Source organism: Gadus chalcogrammus, chromosome 20 (assembly GCF_026213295.1).
Source record: "Gadus chalcogrammus isolate NIFS_2021 chromosome 20, NIFS_Gcha_1.0, whole genome shotgun sequence".
NCBI classification, from domain to species: domain Eukaryota; kingdom Metazoa; phylum Chordata; class Actinopteri; order Gadiformes; family Gadidae; genus Gadus; species Gadus chalcogrammus.
The window spans coordinates 12015521-12035968 of record NC_079431.1 but is presented as its reverse complement, the minus strand read 5'-3'; the positions used below and the strand labels follow the sequence as shown (position 1 = coordinate 12035968).

General features: G+C 42.9%; 3 protein-coding genes across 4 annotated transcripts in view; 1 reads left to right on the top strand and 2 right to left on the bottom strand.

The window, feature by feature from the left end:
• kdm6a (lysine (K)-specific demethylase 6A) overlaps positions 1 to 5249 on the bottom strand; it is a 39626-nt gene extending 34377 nt beyond the window's left edge. For both annotated transcript variants that reach the window (XM_056580558.1, XM_056580559.1), the window contains exons 1-4: positions 4743 to 5249; positions 4544 to 4607; positions 2101 to 2209; positions 1911 to 1960 (exon numbers count right to left, since the gene is read on the bottom strand). In XM_056580558.1, coding sequence (XP_056436533.1) covers positions 1911 to 1960; positions 2101 to 2209; positions 4544 to 4607; positions 4743 to 4912 — 393 coding nt within the window. In that variant the 5' untranslated portion in view covers positions 4913 to 5249. The remainder of the gene's footprint in view (positions 1 to 1910; positions 1961 to 2100; positions 2210 to 4543; positions 4608 to 4742) is intronic.
• A 659-nt stretch (positions 5250 to 5908) lies between these two features.
• Positions 5909 to 8846, top strand: LOC130373901 (FUN14 domain-containing protein 1-like). Its single transcript, XM_056580560.1, has 5 exons — positions 5909 to 6015; positions 7109 to 7262; positions 7377 to 7452; positions 7545 to 7673; positions 7869 to 8846. Exons 1-5 carry the CDS (start codon positions 5997 to 5999, stop codon positions 7944 to 7946), a joined length of 456 nt encoding a protein of 151 aa, XP_056436535.1. The 5' UTR covers positions 5909 to 5996; the 3' UTR covers positions 7947 to 8846.
• Positions 8847 to 11338: 2492 nt separating this feature from the next.
• Positions 11339 to 18525, bottom strand: LOC130373766 (interleukin-1 receptor-like 1). Its single transcript, XM_056580399.1, has 9 exons — positions 18315 to 18525; positions 18022 to 18081; positions 17202 to 17267; positions 15591 to 15717; positions 14999 to 15147; positions 14769 to 14906; positions 12859 to 13014; positions 12219 to 12352; positions 11339 to 12050 (listed from the first exon to the last, which is right to left on the bottom strand). The coding sequence occupies exons 1-9, from the start codon at positions 18523 to 18525 to the stop codon at positions 11808 to 11810; spliced, it is 1284 nt and encodes a 427-aa protein (XP_056436374.1). The 3' UTR covers positions 11339 to 11807.
• Positions 18526 to 20448: the final 1923 nt, after the last annotated feature.

Here is a 20448-nt window from a genome sequence, read left to right as displayed (position 1 = left end):
ACGCATGGGTGATGGCTAATACACAGCCCCACTGCAGCCCTGAATCCCAGTGAAGCCCTGTCAGGAAGTTTCACAGTCAAACTGCAGCCTCGTGTCAAAAACTCAGCCAAACAAACCCGACCCCACAAAGAGAGAGGGCAAACCACCATGGATGAAGGATTGCAATCATATCTAGTCCATGCTGATAAATGTAAAAAATTGTTGAAGGGCAATCCATCCTTTTCACACATCTATATCCAAGCTCAATATAAAATAAATATACATCCAGTCCATTACCAGCCAAACTACAAACCCAAGTTTAACAGGTTATATATCAGAACATGGGGTCAAACACCCCAAAATAAAAAAAGTCCACATTGAAATGGCAAAACATTGAATTACAAACATTACCTAGATTTTACAAATTCTGGAGTTTGAATTCATGGACGGAAATTCTAGCATAGCCAGGGTCTGTATGCTTCTCATTGTATCATATTCTGTTTAACCCATCTTAAATATGATACCTGTGCTGCTCAATGCATGGACATGTTCATACAGTAGACTACATACATACTTAGTCCTACACTATGCTATAAAGTCATTATATGAACCTTTCTCGTTTCACTGACAGACAAAACAATATTATCAATATTGTCACATTACCAAAACCACTCAGCCGGAAATGTTCATGGATTAGATCTAATTTTCCGATTAGGTGTTCATCATTGAACTGATAAGGTGAGCATTACTGAGCAGCATTGATCAGTTACCGTTTCTCCAGATAATTCAACGTTAACCTCTGAAGTAAAAAAAATGTATATGCACCAGTATTCACTTGGAGTATTCTTGAAAACATCATTGACACATAGAAATGTCATCCCTTGCTGTAAGTGTCTAGAGTTTAACACTTGGGTTAAATAGGAATCACATTTTCCAATTCCATGCCAAACATCCTTAGCGTCACTTGTAGGTGGGATGGGGTACCGAATTCTGTACTGTTAAGGCTGATTGCGCAACTGGTGGGCGAGAGCATATGCTTCAATACACATTAAGAAATAAGAGAGCGGGACTACATCACAACTCGTTGACCAGAAAAACACACCTAAAAGCCGTTGAATGATAGCCCCGCAGCTAACGTTTGCACGCCTGCAGCCAGCGCCACAGAAGTTAAACAATCTGTGGAGGACAAAACTAGGGATTCTGCAAATCATCAATATCTTCAGGAAATCAATGAGATAGTTGGATATGTTGCCGACGATATAACCAAGCTTTTTTCACTGTGATGGTTAATGTAAGCCTACCACTTTGGGGTATTTTGGCTCAGTTTACAATCTAGCTTTCCTCGACAGGTCAGTTCCCCTCTGAACCTGCCCTTGTGTGACCGTCTGAGCCCCAGTGGTCACACCCTTCACCCTAGCGCAGGAGACAGTTACCCTTCCGGAGGCACTCGCTGCTAAGCCTACTCGATTTTGTGCTTCAGAGTCACACACACTACAGCGTTTTTCCCGTTACGGTGATGGACGGGGCTTGTAGGGATAGGTATGGGAGAGGAGAGGGGTGTGGGGGGGGTTATTTTGTATGCCTTGTAAAGTGTTCTTAATGAATAACAAGGTTGAAATTTAGAGGTTTTGGCTTATTTTTTACAACTGAAACAGTAAAGTACATAAACAAATAAAAAGGTACCATTACCGAATTCTAAATCCCAATATCGGTTCAAATGTGAATGTTACGTTACCCAAACTTATTACAAAAACCTTTCAAACTGAAATACAGAGAGCCTCAATTCACAGAGACCAGTCCAATATTTAGCCAAACCGAGCCACAAGTGTTAACAAACAGCCCACACATTACAGTTACCAACAAATAGAGTTATGCATGATGAAAATCAATGAATTCCCTCTACTTCAAAGGCATGTAGAACACAGGCTTACCTTCCAGTAGTCGGTCTGTAAACTGTAGTACCTCTGGTATGCAGATAATGCTGGAAAAAAATAACGTGAAAAACACCAAATAATAAGGTTGTGTAGGCCTACCCGTAATAATAAACATTGATTTGTCAAATAGAGGTTAGTCATAGGAATATACACTGCATTTTGATAGAGAGCGAGAGAAAATAATCACCTTTTGGATAGTCCTCCAGTAAAAGGTTGAAATGGCCTAGCTGACAGAACATTTCAGGGTCCACTTTCCCCTCGGCTTTCAGGATGATAGCATCGTAGCAGCTTACAGCCTTAAAATCAACCATGAAGAGAAGAAAAAAATGGATATCATTGGAATACTACAAATCATAGGAGTGACCATCCAACAGTTCACACATATTGCAAGGAATACTTTTCTTATAGACTTGGGCATGTGTGTGGAGCATGTTTTATCAAGAGTACATCATAGACTAGATAGAACTGCAGAGCCAACAGAAGCCAGTCAGAAGAAGGGTAGGGTGCATGCTCCTAGCAACTGAAGTATCAACTTCATTTATTATGTTAGACGTTCCACAATGTTTGAGAGATGTATGCAACAAATAAGACCCTAATAGAATCTATAGCGTTGTATAAACTATTGTTACTTTATCACCTTAAGTTGGCTGCAAAGAGATGCAACATGTTGTTATATTACCAAATATAGAACCTACAAAGGCGCCTTACAATCATGTTGAGGTTGCTGAGGTTTTGTTGATATTAGTGTCTGGTAAGAAGATCCTTGGTATTTAGCCATTTAACCTCATTAAACCCAGTACAGAGTTACAAGAAAAAAAAGTCAGTGGAATGTAATAGGCCAATAACAAGGTTATTGTTTGTAGCCATTTCAGTTTATAGACATAATGTTGCCAACTATTCAGGCATTGTAGATTTCAAAACATACAAAATGAGCCCTCTAAAAGCAAGTACCTCCCCACGGTATGGAAACTGCCAGATCTAGGTAATGGCAGAGTCCAACGATTAAGAGACATTTTAGATCATGAGAATGTAATTCAGCGAAACGTGCACACATCAAGCAACTGTGCAACAGCTACCTACTATGAAGTAGTGTTTGGCACCTAGGCTATGAGTAACATTTGCCTTGTGGTCGATCACACGTAATACAAAATTGAACCAGTCTCCCTTAAAATGGAACGTATTGCCGCACAACTTTAGATGTTACACGAATACGGACAAGCTGCTTTACTGAATATAAACCATATAACGTTTATCTACTTGTCAATACAGAGACGGCTCCAACCACTAAACGTCCTCGAGGGTCTGAACGGAATATGTCACACATCACTCGCAAAGAAAAACACTAGTACACACATAGGGACATACCACCTATATAATATACAATACTAATAATTGTAATCGTTTAGCAATGCTCTGTAAGTACGTTCCTACAATGAAATATAACACGAAGAAAACGTAAAGCCACATGTTGATGAAATACAGATTTCTATACATGGGTAGCCTAATGGTAAATAAGATTGCATTGACTTCTTGAAGTGTGTGCTTATTTTTGCAAGAACTACTATGCTACTATCACGTGTACACGTCTCATTTGGCGCAGATTGTCGCAACACCAAAACGAGTCGCCTAAATAGAAATGTCGAACTGTGCGCAGGCTTATTAGCTTAGCTGATGATGATGCTAGCTAGCTAACGTTTGCAGAGTATTTTCCTCCCACCCCGCCATCTTGGGCCGAGCCAAGCAGCCATTATTTTGTAACCCAAACTAAAAGCGTTTAATTGCATCGTCGACATGTTTCGCGTTAAGGTGATGAAAATATATCGCCAAGTTACGGGTCGAGGGACGCGCCTTTTAGCCAGTTGCCACATGCTACATGGTGGGCTGACGCACAGCTTAAACTCTGGCCACCGTATTGTTGCAGGAGTGGATGGGACAGATGGCTTGGCCAAATACAAACACTTCTACGGCAATATCATTTGTCTCCTTTCAAAATGGAAGAAGACAAATCGACTCAGTTTATCTTCTCAATCCTGTACGGTGACCGGTTCAAGAACATGCAGTTCGTTTACTTTTGAACAGATCGTGAACCGTTCAAATAAACGACTTTGTAGCAGCTGCAACAAGCAGAGCTTCTCCTCGTGATATTTGTATGAAAGCGTCTGTCACTACACGCAATATAGAAGTGTACTTAATAGTAGCGGACACACACGTTCGTACAATGTTTTAAGACTATAATTACTGTACCTATTGGTTGAACTGGCAGATCCATACATCTGCTGATTTAATGTGCTTTACATGATACCAATACCGTCTAGTAGTACGGCTTATTGAAATGTACACCAGTCCATAATAATTCTGTGGCGAATATGCATTGTTCACATCGGCCAGTATTACCTGGAGTTTTCTTGACCAAAGGTATTAATTCATAGTATAGGCCATGAAACCAAACAGTTTCACGGCAACAGAGATCAGTCTGATTCAGCATTAAAGTTGTGTTATAAGTGTTGGTGCATGTCGGGTCCAACCCACTAGCTAGCATTGGGTTGAGATCTGTGCCACTTGTTCCAGGTAGGATATGCACAATTCAATGGAGATAACGGAGAGAGACTCTTATCCTATTCTGTGCATACCTTTAACAACAAGGCCTTCGTTCTGGCGCCATCTTCATGAAGCCCCTGAAATCCAAACAGTGAACTGCAAGTAGAGAACAGACAACAGAGGCGGTTCCGTATTACTTAGCGCTATTGGTGTTGTTTTCCCAAGTGCTCGAGAAAAAACGAAAGGGTGAAAAATAACCTATTGGGTCTTTTCACGTTATGTTCTACTTGCCTGTCAATTGCGGCCAAGCTTTCTCTCTCTTGCGTTGTTAGCTTTGGAAAGTCCTCCTCGATTTCATTCGCTTTTCCAGACGCCATTTTCTTTTCCTCATCACCAGCAGCGCCGAGACTCCGAGCAGCAGCAGAGGCAGCGGCGCTGAGCGACACTCCGCACGATTTCATGGAAAGGAAACGGACAATCCGCCGACCAACTCCGCCAAAATGCAATAACGAAGGTGCGAAACCTTATCCAGAAGCAAATGGGGCGTAGCGTAATTGTTGCAAAATCCTCAAGGAAACGACCCTTTAAAGTTATATTCCACACACCTCATCGTACACCAAAATAGGCCGTGTATTCCAATCTTAGAGTATGCATGAAGTTGATGCAATCTGGGTTTTACTAAAGGATGCTATTTGATAAAAAATCGCAAACTTCCCCAACCACCAGCTCAAAGTTGTTGTAATTGTGTCACACAGGCAAACGCACGCCGCCACCTTCGGCACGCCCTCCTTCTCCTACACCCAATGGTCGACGTTCATGTGTTGTCACGTGACAGGCTTGTCTCGAGTGTCTCACGCACACTTACAAGCACGCGTACGTACACACCCAGAGCAGTACCGAGGAAGACTCGCCTCACACCCGTCGATTGGTTTCTTGTGCTGTATTATGATTACGTAAGTGTGCTTCAAAGTTACCCATTGGTCGAGATAACTGTCCATTGCCATTTAGAGTTTTACGGGCGGCTAGGAGGACCTGTCATTGCTGCTATATTTGCAATTTCAGCGTCCCAATTCAATATTAACTTTAAAGTGTTAACAATATTACGTGTTGTCGACGATCGAAACACTTTCTAACCGCAGATGTATAATAGCCATCTAATACGTCTCTCTCTCTCTCTCTCTCTCTCTCTCTCTCTCTCTCTCTCTCTCTCTCTCTCTCTCTCTCTCTCTCTCTCTCTCTCTCTCTCTCTCTCTCTCTCTCTCTCTCTCTCTCTCTCTCTCTCTCTCACTCTCTCTCTCTCTCATATCTATATATATCTGATGGTCAATATCTCTCACTTTATAATACAAACCCACTTTAAATACATGGACAAATACTGTTTGAATGCTCCCTTATAAATGCTGAAGGCATGATCATGTAGCCCTTTTGGTATTTGACTGGCAAAATACATGCAAATGACGCCTTGCGTTGTGCAGTCCTCCGGTACCATAGGGGGCAACGGAGGACACTGCGCTGTCACAACACCAAGGATCACTGAATACCAAAATGGCGAGCCGCGAGAAGGGCAAGTATATGAACCTAATAATAACTTATTCTATATCGCACAGGGCGTTTGCGGTAACAGTTCACTAACCTTAGGAAAAGTAGATTACTGATTTGTTGAAACATTTGGGATATTTGAGTCACTTGGGCTCTCCTATCGCGGTCCTCGTGCATTTGACCATCCCTTCCCGGGCAGTAGTTTTAATTTCGTCCTAGTTATTGTCAACTAGTTAGGCCTCGGAGTAGCCAAGAGGTAGTCCACACTATTGCTCCCACACAGAAAAAGATTACACAATAGCTATGATGTTTCGTCATTATTCTTTACTGATGTCATCCAAAACCATATTAATCTGATCGGGCCGTTCAAAGGGAAGTTTAGGGCTCATATAAAATACAACCGCAGAGAACTCTGAAGCTGTGTGGAACAAACAGGCTGGAATGCACAATTAAATAGGCCCTGTTATTTTGCCTTGACCGGCCCAACACATTCGATGCTGTGAAAAATACAGATATTATTTTATTATTACTACATATATATTGTTTACTATATGTGGCCGTTTCCGAATGGGAAGGAACTGGAAGCATGCTCAACAGATCTCAGCAGAGTCTGGCGCAGTCAAAAAAAATGGTACTTCCTATTTGATGCATGTGAGGCAGACTTATTACTAAATTATCATAGTATCTATAATCCAGAATACAGCAGAGAGACTTGGATAGATAATATAGCCTACCCACATATACTACACTAATACTCTTGTTGATTATTGGAAAACAACTAAATGTTCCGGGCAAAGTCATTCGGGACTGGCCTACAGTTTCTTTGCTCTCCCCAACTCTTCCCCTCTGAAAATGGTTATGGAACCTGGACATGATACATGAGGAGACTATTATGATTCAACAAGAGACCCAAATATTTGACACTCACATACTGACATGGAACCGCTGTACACCTGTGCATTGTATCTCAATCAATTTCTTCGGATAACGGGACAATTGTTTGATAATGTGCTGATGATATCTGCTATTGACTACACAAATGGGCCCCAAATTAGTGTGGTGCTGCTTATAACCCCTTTTGTATGACTACTAATGAAATTCTTTGTTTTTATTTCTAGATCTTGAAGAAGAAATTTACGACAAGGTCGTAGATCTGACAGAGTATGCCAAGCGTCAACGATGGTGGAACCGTGTGTTCGGAAAAAACAGCGGCCCTATCGCCGCGAAATATTCAGTTGCCACTCAGATTGCCTTAGGTGGAGCTAGTGGATGGTAAATGCACACATGTAAAAGCATCGTTTTCCCACGATTTGATCAAGTGTTACCACACACTGGGTGCAGCTCGATGAATATTAACCTGCATAATACATTATTTTGTTGTATTAGGTGTGCAGGATATCTCTGTCAGAAGGTTGGAAAGGTTGCTGCTACGGCCGTAGGAGGAGGTCTTCTTTTGTTGCAGGTATTCAGCCACAAGACTTAAACACGTACTTTACAAATATTTATTTCCTCACTGTTATTATTCCCAATCACATTTATGTCTGCCTTCTACAGATTGCCAATAATACAGGATACATTCAAGTAGACTGGAAGCGAGTAGAGAAGGATGTCGACAAAGCCAAAAGACAGTTAAAGAAGAATACAGACAAAGCTGTGCCAGAACTTAACACATTTATGGAGAAGGTATTTTTTTGTATCTGCCCTACAGCCAGATTTGGTCATGCTAATTGAATAATTGTGCATCAAAAATGTAAACTTTTTTGGCATACCACCCCAGCTTCTGCATCATTGAGATTCACCTTGGATTGTGATTACTTGTATTCTGAGACACCTATAAACAGTATTAAGTTGTCAACACGTCTTTTTTTCTCTCCACAGTCCACAGATTTTGTGAAGAAAAACATTGTTGTCACCAGCGGTTTCGTCGGTGGATTCCTGCTGGGCCTAGCGTCCTAAAAGCTGTCTATCTACCTTTGTGCCCAAGAAATGCAATACGGCCGTTCCATGGTCTGACAGCAAGCAACCATCGTCAGAACACCATGTAGTTATGTGCTTCTACATTAGCTGCATGTCCCTTTGAATCATCTCAAGCATCTACTCTGCAATACGGATTAATGAATAATGAACATATCAAAAAATAATGTACACTCCATCTTATCACAATATCTATACTAATTGTGAAGGGCAAGGCCATGGGGAAGATTCAAACTGAACATCAGGTAAAACCTTTGTTGTCATGGTTAATCTAAATATACCACATGGAGATTTCATTCATCAGCACTTAACCCAAACTCCAAAGACAATCTCTTTTCAAATTAACCAAATTGCACATAAACATAAAAGCTAATTATATATTAACAGTGGAAACAAACCCATATGTTATTCAGTGGCCATATGTAAACACCCTGTTAATTTCAGACAAAACATCATGATCCATGTTACTTCCAGCGTTTTGTGAATAATAAGTGTATTTAAATATATATCTTTTTTAAGCAGCTATCATATTGACTGCTGTTTTGACCTGAAGAACTAAAATGCTGCAATTGTCCCACTGGTATTCCAGTAATGTCGGTGTTATAATGGACAAAAAATCACTCTATTAGGTTGTGTCAAAGTAAGAAATGTAATGATGTATTCCCTTTATGAGAGCTGTATTAAGTTTCATACATATTATGTATTGAATAATATGTAGGCTTAAGATTATATTTGCCTATAAGGCCAGCCTGATTTATTTATAGTTGGTCATATTGCCTCAATGCTATGCTTCACGTGTTGAAGGTTGAAAGTGTATTTTGTAGAACATGAATGAAATAATTAAAGTTTCCAATGTACGGTTTTGTAGTTCTTGCAAAGATGCTACTGACTTTATTCATATTATTGAGCCTATGCTTTTTTGCGTTGTCAAGCAAAGATCTAGTCACGTTCTTTCAATTAATCCAATTTTCATAATTTCTCACCCTTGGACGTTATTGACCAATCCGGATCAAGTAACAATCAGGCTGTGGTATACGTTTTAGAGTTATAATAGAAGGACTCTATTTAAGTTAACCCAATGTAGCTGAACAAAGCAACCATGCAACCACCACATAGTTGAGTTGTGCTTTTTTAAAGTCAGTCAAAACCTCAACCTTTTCAATCTTAGATTAGTAGTAGGAAGGAGAGATTTCAGAAGTCCCAACAATTTGACTGCTAATGGGTTGCATTACTTTTGGGGTTTGAGAAGCATGGCATTGGATGGGAGTTGATGGCTGGCCAGAAGATGCAACCAAAGTACTCTTTCTTCCCTTAAGGAGCGGGAAACAATGTTCCGTTATGTTTGGCTTGACAACCAGATGAACAACATTGTTCCATGAAGATACTCTCTTTCCCAGATTCCCTAACCCTAATGCACATGTGCTGTATGCTCAATGTGATTCCTCATCCAAGTTGTATCAAATGAAATTGTTCTCTGCTGGGAGTGTTGTAGTTTTCCAATGGATGTGTGTGTGTGTGTGTGTGTGTTCAGGGGGGGGGGGGGGGTGTCTTTGTGACTGAGGCTGTGAGTGTGTTTTTTTGTCCTTTTGTGTTGTCCTGAAGATGCCTTTCATTAAATGTCAGCCAAAAAAGTTGACGTTCAGCCACCATCTAAAGGCAATTCACTTTTCCTCAGGAAGAACAAACATTTCCCGACCTTCAACTCAAATCACTCATGTATCTCTGTTTCCCACGGCCTGTTCTGTCAGCTCAGCCATTTCAACCTTTTACTGGAGGCTGGAGGACTATCCAAAGTAGTCTCTCTCTCTCTCTCTCTCTCTCTCTCTCTCTCTCTCTCTCTCTCTCTCTCTCTCTATCTCTCTCTCTCTCTCTCTCTCTCTCTCTCTCTCTCTCTCTCTCTCTCTCTCTCTCTCTCTCTCTCTCTCTCTCTCTCTCTCTCTGCCCCTCTCTTTTTCTCTCTCGCTCTCCCTCTCTCTGCCTATCTCAATATCGCTCGTATTGTATCCTATTTCTAGCCATATTCACCCTCTCCCCTAAGTCAGAATACTAACCATAAATAAATTCGTGAACATTTATAAAAAATATTTAATGAAAAACGAGGCTTCATTTATAATGTCATGGTAGGTAGGCTACATGTCTCTAGCGTTGCTCATTGTAGAGCCAGCCTGACCATGTCGAGCTCCACCCCTCTCGACCTAGTCCAACTGATTGGGTTTTATGCTAGTCAATCAACCGAGTTATGGTATGATAAGGTTGAGGGTTTATGGTTGGGTTTAGATGTTATAGTTATGGTTATGGCTATATGGTTAAGGTTACGGTTGTGGTAAGGTTTAGGGAGCTACGGTTATGGTTAGGGTTATATTATGACTATATAGGTAGTAGAACCAAGCAGGTTTCCAGTACTGATCAACCAGTTCTACCAAATTGTAGGAGCAAGTTGGGAGAGGGCCTGGAAGTGCACCGGGATGCGGCTGGACCTAGAGGTGGAGCTGGAATAGGCCAAGCTCCACTCAGCAGTGAGCAGCCTCTCACATGTATTTCTGTTTATATTGCTTGCATTAAATATATATGACCACTAAGGGGCAGTGAGAGTTAAGAAAATCAGCGTCTGGTACTAGAACAGCAGGTGCCAATGACCCAAAATGATGTACTTTGTTTTCGATAAGAAAGAATGTCTTCCACGATCTTAAGTAGGAAAATAGTACTATGGTAATAATATATAATGGTAGTACTAGTTGGCATTGCTAAACCTGCTGGCAGCTGAGAATTCATCTCATGCCAACACCAGCTCCATCCTGAAGCCTCTGTAATTTTGTGCATCCACCTTGGACCAACTTCCAAGCCCCTCCTGCCAAGGTGAGGGTCAGATCTCATTAATAAAACCAACATAGGCCAATATAAAACCATCTGCTCTAACCGACACACAGCCGATAGTAGTTCAAAATATATAGTAGGCCCTCTGTCATGGTCTGTCTGTTTCCTTGTCTTGTTTTGGTGTGTTTCCTGTTTTACTTTGGTATCTGTCTTGTTTCAGCTGTTACTCGTTGCGTGCCCTGTGTGTGTTTGGTATTTAAGCCCTTGTCATGCCTTTGTTCCTGGTCGGATCATTGTAGTTCGTGCTGAGTTGTGTCCTGTGTACCTGTGTTCCCGGTGTTCCCTGTGTTACCCGCGTCACCCGTATTCCTTGCCTTTTGAGTTAATAAATTATCCTTTTGCCCAAACTGTCTGCGATTGGGTCCTACCTGCCTGCCACCCGCTAACCGTGACACCCTGACTACAAATATTGAACCATTTCACAGAGCACCATATCCACAAATTCAGCACCATTCATTGTCGGAAAAAGGGACAGCAAGTTAATAATAAAATATGTTTATTTTATACAGCACCTTTATCACACTCAAGGTCGCTTAAACAGTTGTATAACACCAATCGTATGTAACATTTCCGACCAGTGAGCAGGGATTTTCAGTTCCTCAATTTAATCACTGGTTCCTCGTTAAATACGTTGGCCTATAATTTTTTTTTAAATCACTTGCTCACTTGTGACTCTAGACCTCTGTAAACCAAGTGAGCAAATGGTTGCGCATCGTTTGGAATTTAAATAGGCCTACGTCTCCATGGTTTTTCTTGAAACTTTTTGATGTTCTTACTGACCTATGTTATGAATGCCCTCCATTGAAGAACCCTACCCATCTTCCTGCCTCCCCGTTTATTAATAAATCAGGGCTTTCTTCATTAAATCTCCTGTGTCTGCGTTCTCCAGTTTTCGGTTTGAATAATTAATAGTGATACTGATACTCAACATTATTAACATCATGGTAAACTGCATTACCCAAGAACCTCTCACAAAACAGAAAGAGAAGAGGGTTTGGCGGACACGACGGGCATCTCGTAGCGCACCCTCTTCCAGAAACGTGAGTTCCAGTCTGCGGCGCCTGGTGAGTCCTCCAACCAGCAGAGGGGGGAACGTTTGTGGATAAAGTTCTGCAGGGTGGGGGAGAGATGGGTGTAGCCCTGGGGTCCCACCTCACCCAGCTGGACCAGGATCACTCTCGTATCCTGGGCCAAGGCCTCGTGGAGCCCAACCTGACAACACACACACACAGCCCAGAGTTTTGAATCAAAGTTGGCTTTTTCGTTTAGACAAAATATGCGGCCGAATCGGGCACCACATTGGGCACCTTTGCTGCTACCTCTATTGGATGTATTGATCATTTGGTTGTGGTATAGGTAATAGGGTGTGCAAGGACCTACCTGCCACTCAACATCATCCCCTACAGGGCTGCTGGGGGAAGAGCCCAGGGTCTCATGGATCTCTAACCCCGGAGGGAGCACCACCATCAGCCTCCTGCACAGCCTCACGTACTCCTTCACCACCTCCAACCGGTCTGCAGGATGGGGAACTAGTTAGTAGTACCAGTAGTAGTACTAGTAGCAGAACTACCTCCTCCACCTGAAGTTATTTAAAAGAAGTAGCAACAGTAGTAGCTGGTAGAAGTAGCAACAGTACTAGCAGTAAACAGGTTATAATGCACCCGTATACTTTAAACCAAATCGGAATAGCAAGGACGCAAGGACAAATGGTATAATAAACAACAAATCAAAGACAATTAGACAACATTGCTTACTATATAACACACAAATATATACATATGTGTCATCAATACTGTCCTAGTTATGTAGTTATGTTTTCATTAAGGGGTTTATTTTCCATTTGCACCTTACGGATAAGAAAGGTGCCCACTTCATATGGTATTAGTTCATACATTATATATATATTTCATATATATCATTATAAGTTTGCGTTGTGTTCCTTCTGTAGTGCAATGTGAGTTCCTTATCAACATGTTACATGTGTGTGCAGATAATGTGATGCGGATATTAATCTTGAGACCTGCTCTGGGTGTGTCGTTAGGGCTATGGGTGAAGACCCTGTAGCCACACTTCTGCTCCAGGACGTGGGGCAGGGCCTGGGAGAGGAAGCGGTTCAGGATCCCCTCACTCTTCTCCTGAGAGTGGTACACCACGTAGATGTCGTACAGCAACCCATCTAGAAAATGCAGCAGACATCAATCAAAAACGTATAACAAGCTTTAAACACCTCTAGAGCGGTGGTTCGTATCCTGGGACTTTGGGTGTACCGTTCATTTCCGATCAAAGCCGTTTGCAGAAAATCTGGAGTGCCCTTGTGTACCACAGGTGGAAGACACTTCTCTAGACTAGAGCATTCTTCAAACCCCTCTTTACCTTGTACATCAATTTTGAAAGTCCTCTAGGGCCCTATCTTGCATCCAGCGCAATGGACTTTCTACACCGACGCATTTATCCTTGCTAGTTTGCACCCGGCGTAAAGCTGATTTTTTTTCCCTGCAGCATCCAAAAAGCAAATGCGCCACTGACCGGCAAATACTTGGTCTAAATGCCCTACCGGATAACGCAGTTGGTGTTGCTATTTTGACGTGCCATGGCAGGTCGGAACTGCAACATAAGCTTACACACACGTAGGCTATGCACAGCAAAAACATGCAAACAATTATCCTAATTGAGCCGTATCATGGTGTCAAAGATTGTTCATATAAGTGAAACTGCATAGAAATAGCATCTGGAGTGTGGAAACGAACGAATGAATGACCACTGTATTAGGCTATGCCATGCGTTAAAATAATAATAATAACAGTCGTAAACTCGAGCAAAGTAGGCTTTATTCCAGCCTTCCAAAAAAAAATCTTGTTTTAGGGAAAATAATAACGTCGGTTAAATTATTTGGGAAAGAACAGCTGTTACAGCGGTAAGAAGTTGTACTTTTAAAACATTGCATCTGCAAACACCGTACAGCAAATACATAGTTTCTTGACACAGACATCGTGTACAAGCCCATAACTTTTAGGATTGATGAGTATAAGATGGGTGAGAAAACATAGTTTTACCGAGAGTGAGTGTTTAAAATAATGAATGAATTCGGGTAATGCATGGCGCGCGTGTGTGCACCCATCTGTTTAAACTCACGCAAACTAAACACGATTCTGTGTTTCAGATGTTGTAGAAGAAAACGCTATTCCATTTGTAAATTCAGCCTATTATTTGGCCATGCACTGAGCCATTTGAAGTTTGAAATTCATGTGGTCATGCATCTGTCTCAGCGGGGACTGCAAACAAAGCTGTCAAAATATAAACTCGTCAAGTTCAAATGCGCTCATGGCTCTTAAAGGGGACTGGAGATGGAAATCTCATTGGTTTGTTTCTCGTTACGCCCAAAACACACCAACAGGTTTCCGACCAACTCATTTTAGTTTTGCGTCGGGCGCAAAAGTCATTTATCCACCGGTATAATAGCAACAGCTGCAGAGATCTGCCCACAAAGCTACTTGCGTTTCACGTTTCATTCTTGCGTTTCTGACCATTACAATAGGGCCCCTGGACTCATTTATAGTTGTTTTGTTTGTCTTGAGTTAACTATGTGGTTGACAAAGTGGTTAATTACTTTTTGGATCTAGCACCTCTGCAATTTGATGGATGGTTGGATGGACGGGCTGCTTATAACAGATCTGGGACATACAAAACAAGACCACCTCTACAGTCTTTTACTTAAGGCCTCTAGAACGCAATTAAACATAATTAAAACACCTCTAGAACAAACTTTATACTTCTAGAACCTGCTTTAAACGAGTCTAGAACATACTTTTCACTTCTAGAACCTGCTTTAAGCAACTCTAGAACATACTTTACAATTATCTAACCTACTTAAATTCCATTTAGATTAAAACATTCTGCCAAAACCTCTAGAAAACATTGTGATGTACTCACCGCTGCTGGCCTTGCAGCATTTCAGGAACCTTCTGCCAAACAGAACCAGGTCCATAAAGAAGTATTTGATGGTGAGGGCGGCTAACAGGAACACAATGCTGACACACACCACCGCAACCACAAGGTAGCTCCTCGATTCTGAGTACAGATTAGGAAGTAGGATTAACAGGGGTTTCCTCTCTCTCCATACATAATATGTTAGAGAGTAAACCATGATGATCTCCAAGGACCTGCAAGCTTGAGGCTGAGAGTGTGGAATCTGGTTTCTCTGTGGTTGGAGGCCCTACACCTGAAGGAGGTTTGGAGGTCGGACCCCTGGACCTTCTCAATAGTAAGGGTGGAGGAGCAAAAGCTCTTCTTGGATGACTCCACTGTCTCCCTGCAGCACCACAAGATTGACAGAGATCAATTAACATTATAATCATAATTGTCATCATCATTAGTACGTATTTGACTGTCCGACTAGAGTATTAATATTAGTAGAAGTAGCAGTAGCCCTCTTTTTGTTTTTTTTGTTTGTATTTTCAATACAAAAGGCCAAAACAGAAAAAAGCTGGATGTGGTAATGGAGAGGAGTCAGAGGCGATAGTGGAGGGAAGCTGGAGGGGGTAGTGGAGAGGAGGAGGGCAGGTGTAGGTCATAGAAGAGGGGAGGAGGAAGTAGTGGAGGGGAGGTTGGAGTCATAGCTGATGGTGGCAGGAGGTTGGGGAGGGGAGGTTGCAGTAGAAGAAGCGAGGTGGAGGTAATGGGGGGGAGCTGGAGGTCATAGTGGGCGGGAGGTTGAAGCTGTATTAAGATCAATTCTGCAATCTTCTATCTGACCTGAAGAAGGTCTGCTGGTAACCCTCCATCCCAGATATACTGTGGTTGTTCTTCTCCCAGCGAACTTCACAGGGACTTTTGAAGTTGGTCCCAAAGAAGGCCACACACTGGATCTCCAGCGGGGAACCTAGGGAAGAACCAGAGGCTGTTGGTCTTCTACTACATGACCCTGTTTCTAAAGCGTGGAAACCGCTGGCCAAACCGTTGGCCACCTGAAACGTTTGGGAAGACTCGGACGAGTTTGGGAACAAATCTGTTCCGTGTGTTCAGCTGTGTTGGAAGCTTGTGGAACCAAGCAGACGGTTTCTGGTCCGATTCAACATGCAAAGTCTGAGAGCGTTGGCTTCTGAGGCATGGAGCCTCTGATTGGTTGTGTACTGCTAGCACATAACCAACGAATCAGCGCGGTGTGTGGGAGGCGCGGACTAGCGCCACGAGACAAGTGCCCGATGTTAAAGAGACTTATTGCATCTTGCGCAAGTGCAAAACGTACACGCTACTGTGTAGCTGGCAGTAGTCTGCCAGTATGTTTCACTGCAAATTTCTGCAGAACGGGTCAGATGAGAGGCAACTGAGTAGTAGGATAAAGGTGGTTTTACGGAACCCTGTTTCTGAGAGGGGTTCTGGTCTTCATCAGTTTCAACCGGGATTCCCCCTTGATTGCATTGTTAAGGTTCAGAAATTCCTGGGACTTCAAACGTTTACATGTTTGTTCATCTGTTAAGCATCAGGCAACATCTGTCAGTGATAACAATGTCCCAATGAACAAATGTGCATCACACCAGCCAAACTAAGAGAGTTCACTCGTAGCTTTGAATCATTCGGCTGTGGAAATTGCGTTGAATGAGAGACAATTTCGCACGTTGAGCACACAGTTGTGTGACTCGTTTATTGAGTTAGAGAAAACAGGAAATCAAAACGTGCTGCAAGTAAACAAATCCCGCATCGGGCTCTGACGTCATGAGACTGTGGCATCCCGCCCCGTAAACCTCGGCTCGGACCAGCCCGAGGGTTGGTCCTGGATGGCCGATACCACCATCACCCATCAGCCGGCGACGGAGAGCACCGACCGAACCCCAATCAGCGAGATTGGGGGACACCTGGCTAAAAGCCGAGGAGCCATCTTAAAAGGAGCTCGAGGACTGACATTTGGGGAGACCAGGAACGGGAGCGAGGAAAGAGGAAGCGCTCGTGTCCGCGAGAGGCTAGAGGCCCACGGATGCCCTAGAGACCGCGTTTACTTTGTTTGTTTAAGTTGTATGCAATAAATGCCGAGATCGGCTTTAACCCTCACTGCCAAGCGTGATTCGTACATGGAACCCGGCGACAACAAGGACCGGGTTGCCACAAGGCGCACGTAATCCTTAAAGGGACAGCGATCCCTGAACCACCATGACAGTAAACGACATGCCTAACACAGTGGAAAGAACAACACATAACAAAATACTGTAGGTGAATTATGTTACACTCACTACAAGGCAATCTTTTTGGAAAAAGGGAGGAACATTACGGAACATTTTCAAACAACAATCCAGATTCCGCTATCTCATCACTCTGCAAACTCCCATGTGCCCATCTGAATTTCAGGCAACCCCAAGTTTAGGAGCTCACCTGGGTGAACGGTCAGCTCTGTGGTGGTAGGAAGGACGATTTGGATATCCTGATTAGCCGGCAGCTCTGCAGGGGGATAACCACAAAGAGATAAGAGACCATTAATACACCATTATGATGCACATTAATGCTGGGACGACGCGTCGACGTAATCGATGACGTCGACGCATAAATTACGTCGACACGACACTAGATTAATCGTTTAAAAAATAATCGTTTATCCCAGCCCTAACATTACATAAATTCCCAATAAAGCCCTTGGAGGGGGAGCTGGAATTCTGTCTCTTACATCCTATTATCTGACATACAAGTAAACAGTGCCTCGAGCGTGAAAAATAAGAACATGACAAGAAGAACAACTACAAAAACATGAGACAGGGTCGGATATCCATAGTTAGAAGATCCTCCCTCTCTCTTGCTAGCGCTGCTAAAGCCATGTCACTGTCAGAGAATTACTTTTATGTTCATTAAGAAAATATACCGTTGTACACAGTGTTCACAATATTCCCTGATTATAGCTCCACTAAAATGGTACATTGCCCCACACATTCAAGGAACACCATGCCTTGGAACCAGCCTAATCGGCAAGCTCATGTTTAATTTGGTCTGGCAAATAGGTCAGGTTCGATTTGACTATACAGAGGATTTCCGTTGAGGCATTTTCATAAAAAACATTGATCTGATGGTTGTAGATTTACGGCCGTTGATAACGCCACTTGGAAATCAAAATTAACTGAGAGCCAGACTAATACGCATTTGCGAATTGTTATCTATAACTAGTTATAGGTCACAGTGGATCACAGTGTTGCTTGATGCTGACCCATCATCTTCAGCTCTCTGGAGGCCGTGGAGTTGTACGGCTTCTCAACTTGTGTTTCCACTGTGCACACAACTTGTACACGGCCATGTACGGCATGGTGTGTCCTGCAGCTGCAGTGTAGGAGTTTCTCCCCACCATCAGACTGGAGTTCTTGTAGGAAAATAAGGATAAGATAGGGGAAGGGGTGTGGGGTGTTGCCAGTTCAGGGGTTAGACAGTGAATACGGAGGAAAGGTCTTTAAGAGAGGAAGGGGTTAGACAGTGAATATTAGAGACCGGTGCCATACCTGGTACAGTGAGACTCCTCTGAAGTCTTGCACACGTCCGTGACCTGCTCCGGACAGGGACTGGGGTTTAGAGTCAGAGCTCCGATGGGGGTGTAGAAAGTTTCCAGGGGATCGCTGGTCACAAGCAGAGGAACGTAGAAGATGTGGCATTTCCCCAAGTAGTCGAGCCTGAATTTGGTGGGGGGGGTGGGGGGCCATAAAGCATCCATCCAAGGCATGAAGGCACAGAAAACACTGCCCGGCTCACTACGAGTTCAGATTGCTCTGTCAATCATCAACAATACAAACACCCAACCATCCAAGTGCCAATGCAGGAAATCATCTTTCAGCTCTTTAATATCCTCCCCACATTGGGCTTTGTGGAAAAAGTATTCTAAAGCCTTATCATCACTTTTCCTAACCTGTGGTGGTATAGATACGGCTGTCATACCGGGCAATGTAGTGACCGGTGTCGTTGATGGATAGAGGAGGAAGAAGAGGGCAGGGCCATGTTGATGGATCCGCTCCTCCTCTGAGGTGGAGAAAATTGGTCTCTCCCCCCTGGCGGTGCCAGGTGAACAGGTCATGTTGGGAGTCGTTCTCAATTGCCCCCCCTGCAGACCATCTGGTAAGATGCGAAGAGCCTCCCCCTCAGTGACAAAAAAAGTCTTCATATCTGTGTCACATCTCACAGGTAGACCTGTTGGCGATAGCAACCATCAACAGCACCATTACTATCAATATCGCCACCATTATCATGTAGGGGTGTATGATGATTGTGATGATTGTAACTTCTAGTGCCGAAGATGATGTTCGATGATGATGCTGATGATTGATGATGCTGATGATGATTGATGATGATGGAGATGTTTTTGGTGTGACAGGAGAATGTGTAAGGTTTGATGGTGAAGTGAGGATAGTTTGATGGCACGTGATTTTTGAATTTATCCCTGTTGGGAGGCTAGGATGGATGCAGTAGGTTGAGTGACGTAAGATCTAACCTGGCACGGTTCAGCTTACCCTCATCTCCCTCTACGCAGGCCATCCAACAGAACACCAGCAGGCAGAACAAGAAGCTCACATCTCCCTAGGAGGACATTCCCTGTAGATAAAACATACCTTTTCCCTTTAGAAAAGATACGAGCCATCATGTGCATTCACGATGGCTCCCAGAAGGACTGAGGACCTGAAAGGTTTTGTAAAAGGGTGATCTGGACAGCCACCGTAGGCTCAGACCATGTCGCTGGACAGGGGAGCATGCGCACCCTTATTATTTTTTGAGGATTTAAGACGAAAGCATAAATTAAGTGAACTTTGAAAATATCTTTCACATTTACTTCCAATCAGGATTTCGACCCCTGCACAGCACTGAGACCGCCCTTATTAAAGTTGTAAACGACATCCCGTCTTAACACAGACTCTGGCAAAACACCTCAATACCTAATGCTACCTTGACCTCAGTGCTGCATTCGACACTGTAGACCATACATTACTTCTGGAAAGGTCAGAAAAACCTGGGTGGGGCTTTCAGGCACTGTCTTAAATTGGTCTCAGGTCCTACCTACAAAATAGGAACTACTTTGTTTCCCAATTGGCGACTTTGTATCAGAATCAACCAACGTGACATGTGGAAGTACCACAAGGTTCGATCTTAGGACCCTCTTTATTCAACATCCTACATGCTCCACTAGGGCAAATCATGCAAAATAACAATATTGACCATCATTGCTATGGTGATGACACGCAAATCTATGTATCGCTATCACCAAAACTATCGGCCCATAGATCTGCTGTGCCAGTGCATTGAGCAAGTGAAGGAATGGATGTGCCGACAATTTCCTTCAACTAAATGAGGACAAACAGAGATAATTGTATTTGGTTCTAAAACGGAAAGGCTTAAAGTAACCCAACACCTTCACTCTCTGTCCCTGAAAACCTCAATCAAAGCCAGAAATCTAGGGGTTATCATGGATTCAGATTTACATTTTTGACAGTCACATCAAATCAGTTACAAAATCGGCATATTATCACCTTAAAAGTAGCAAGACTTAGAGGGCTCATGTCCACCGAAGGACTTACAAAAACTTGTACATGCCTTATCACTAGTCAGCTTGATTACTGCAATGGTCTCCCTCACAGGTCTCCCAAAACAAACTCTTGAG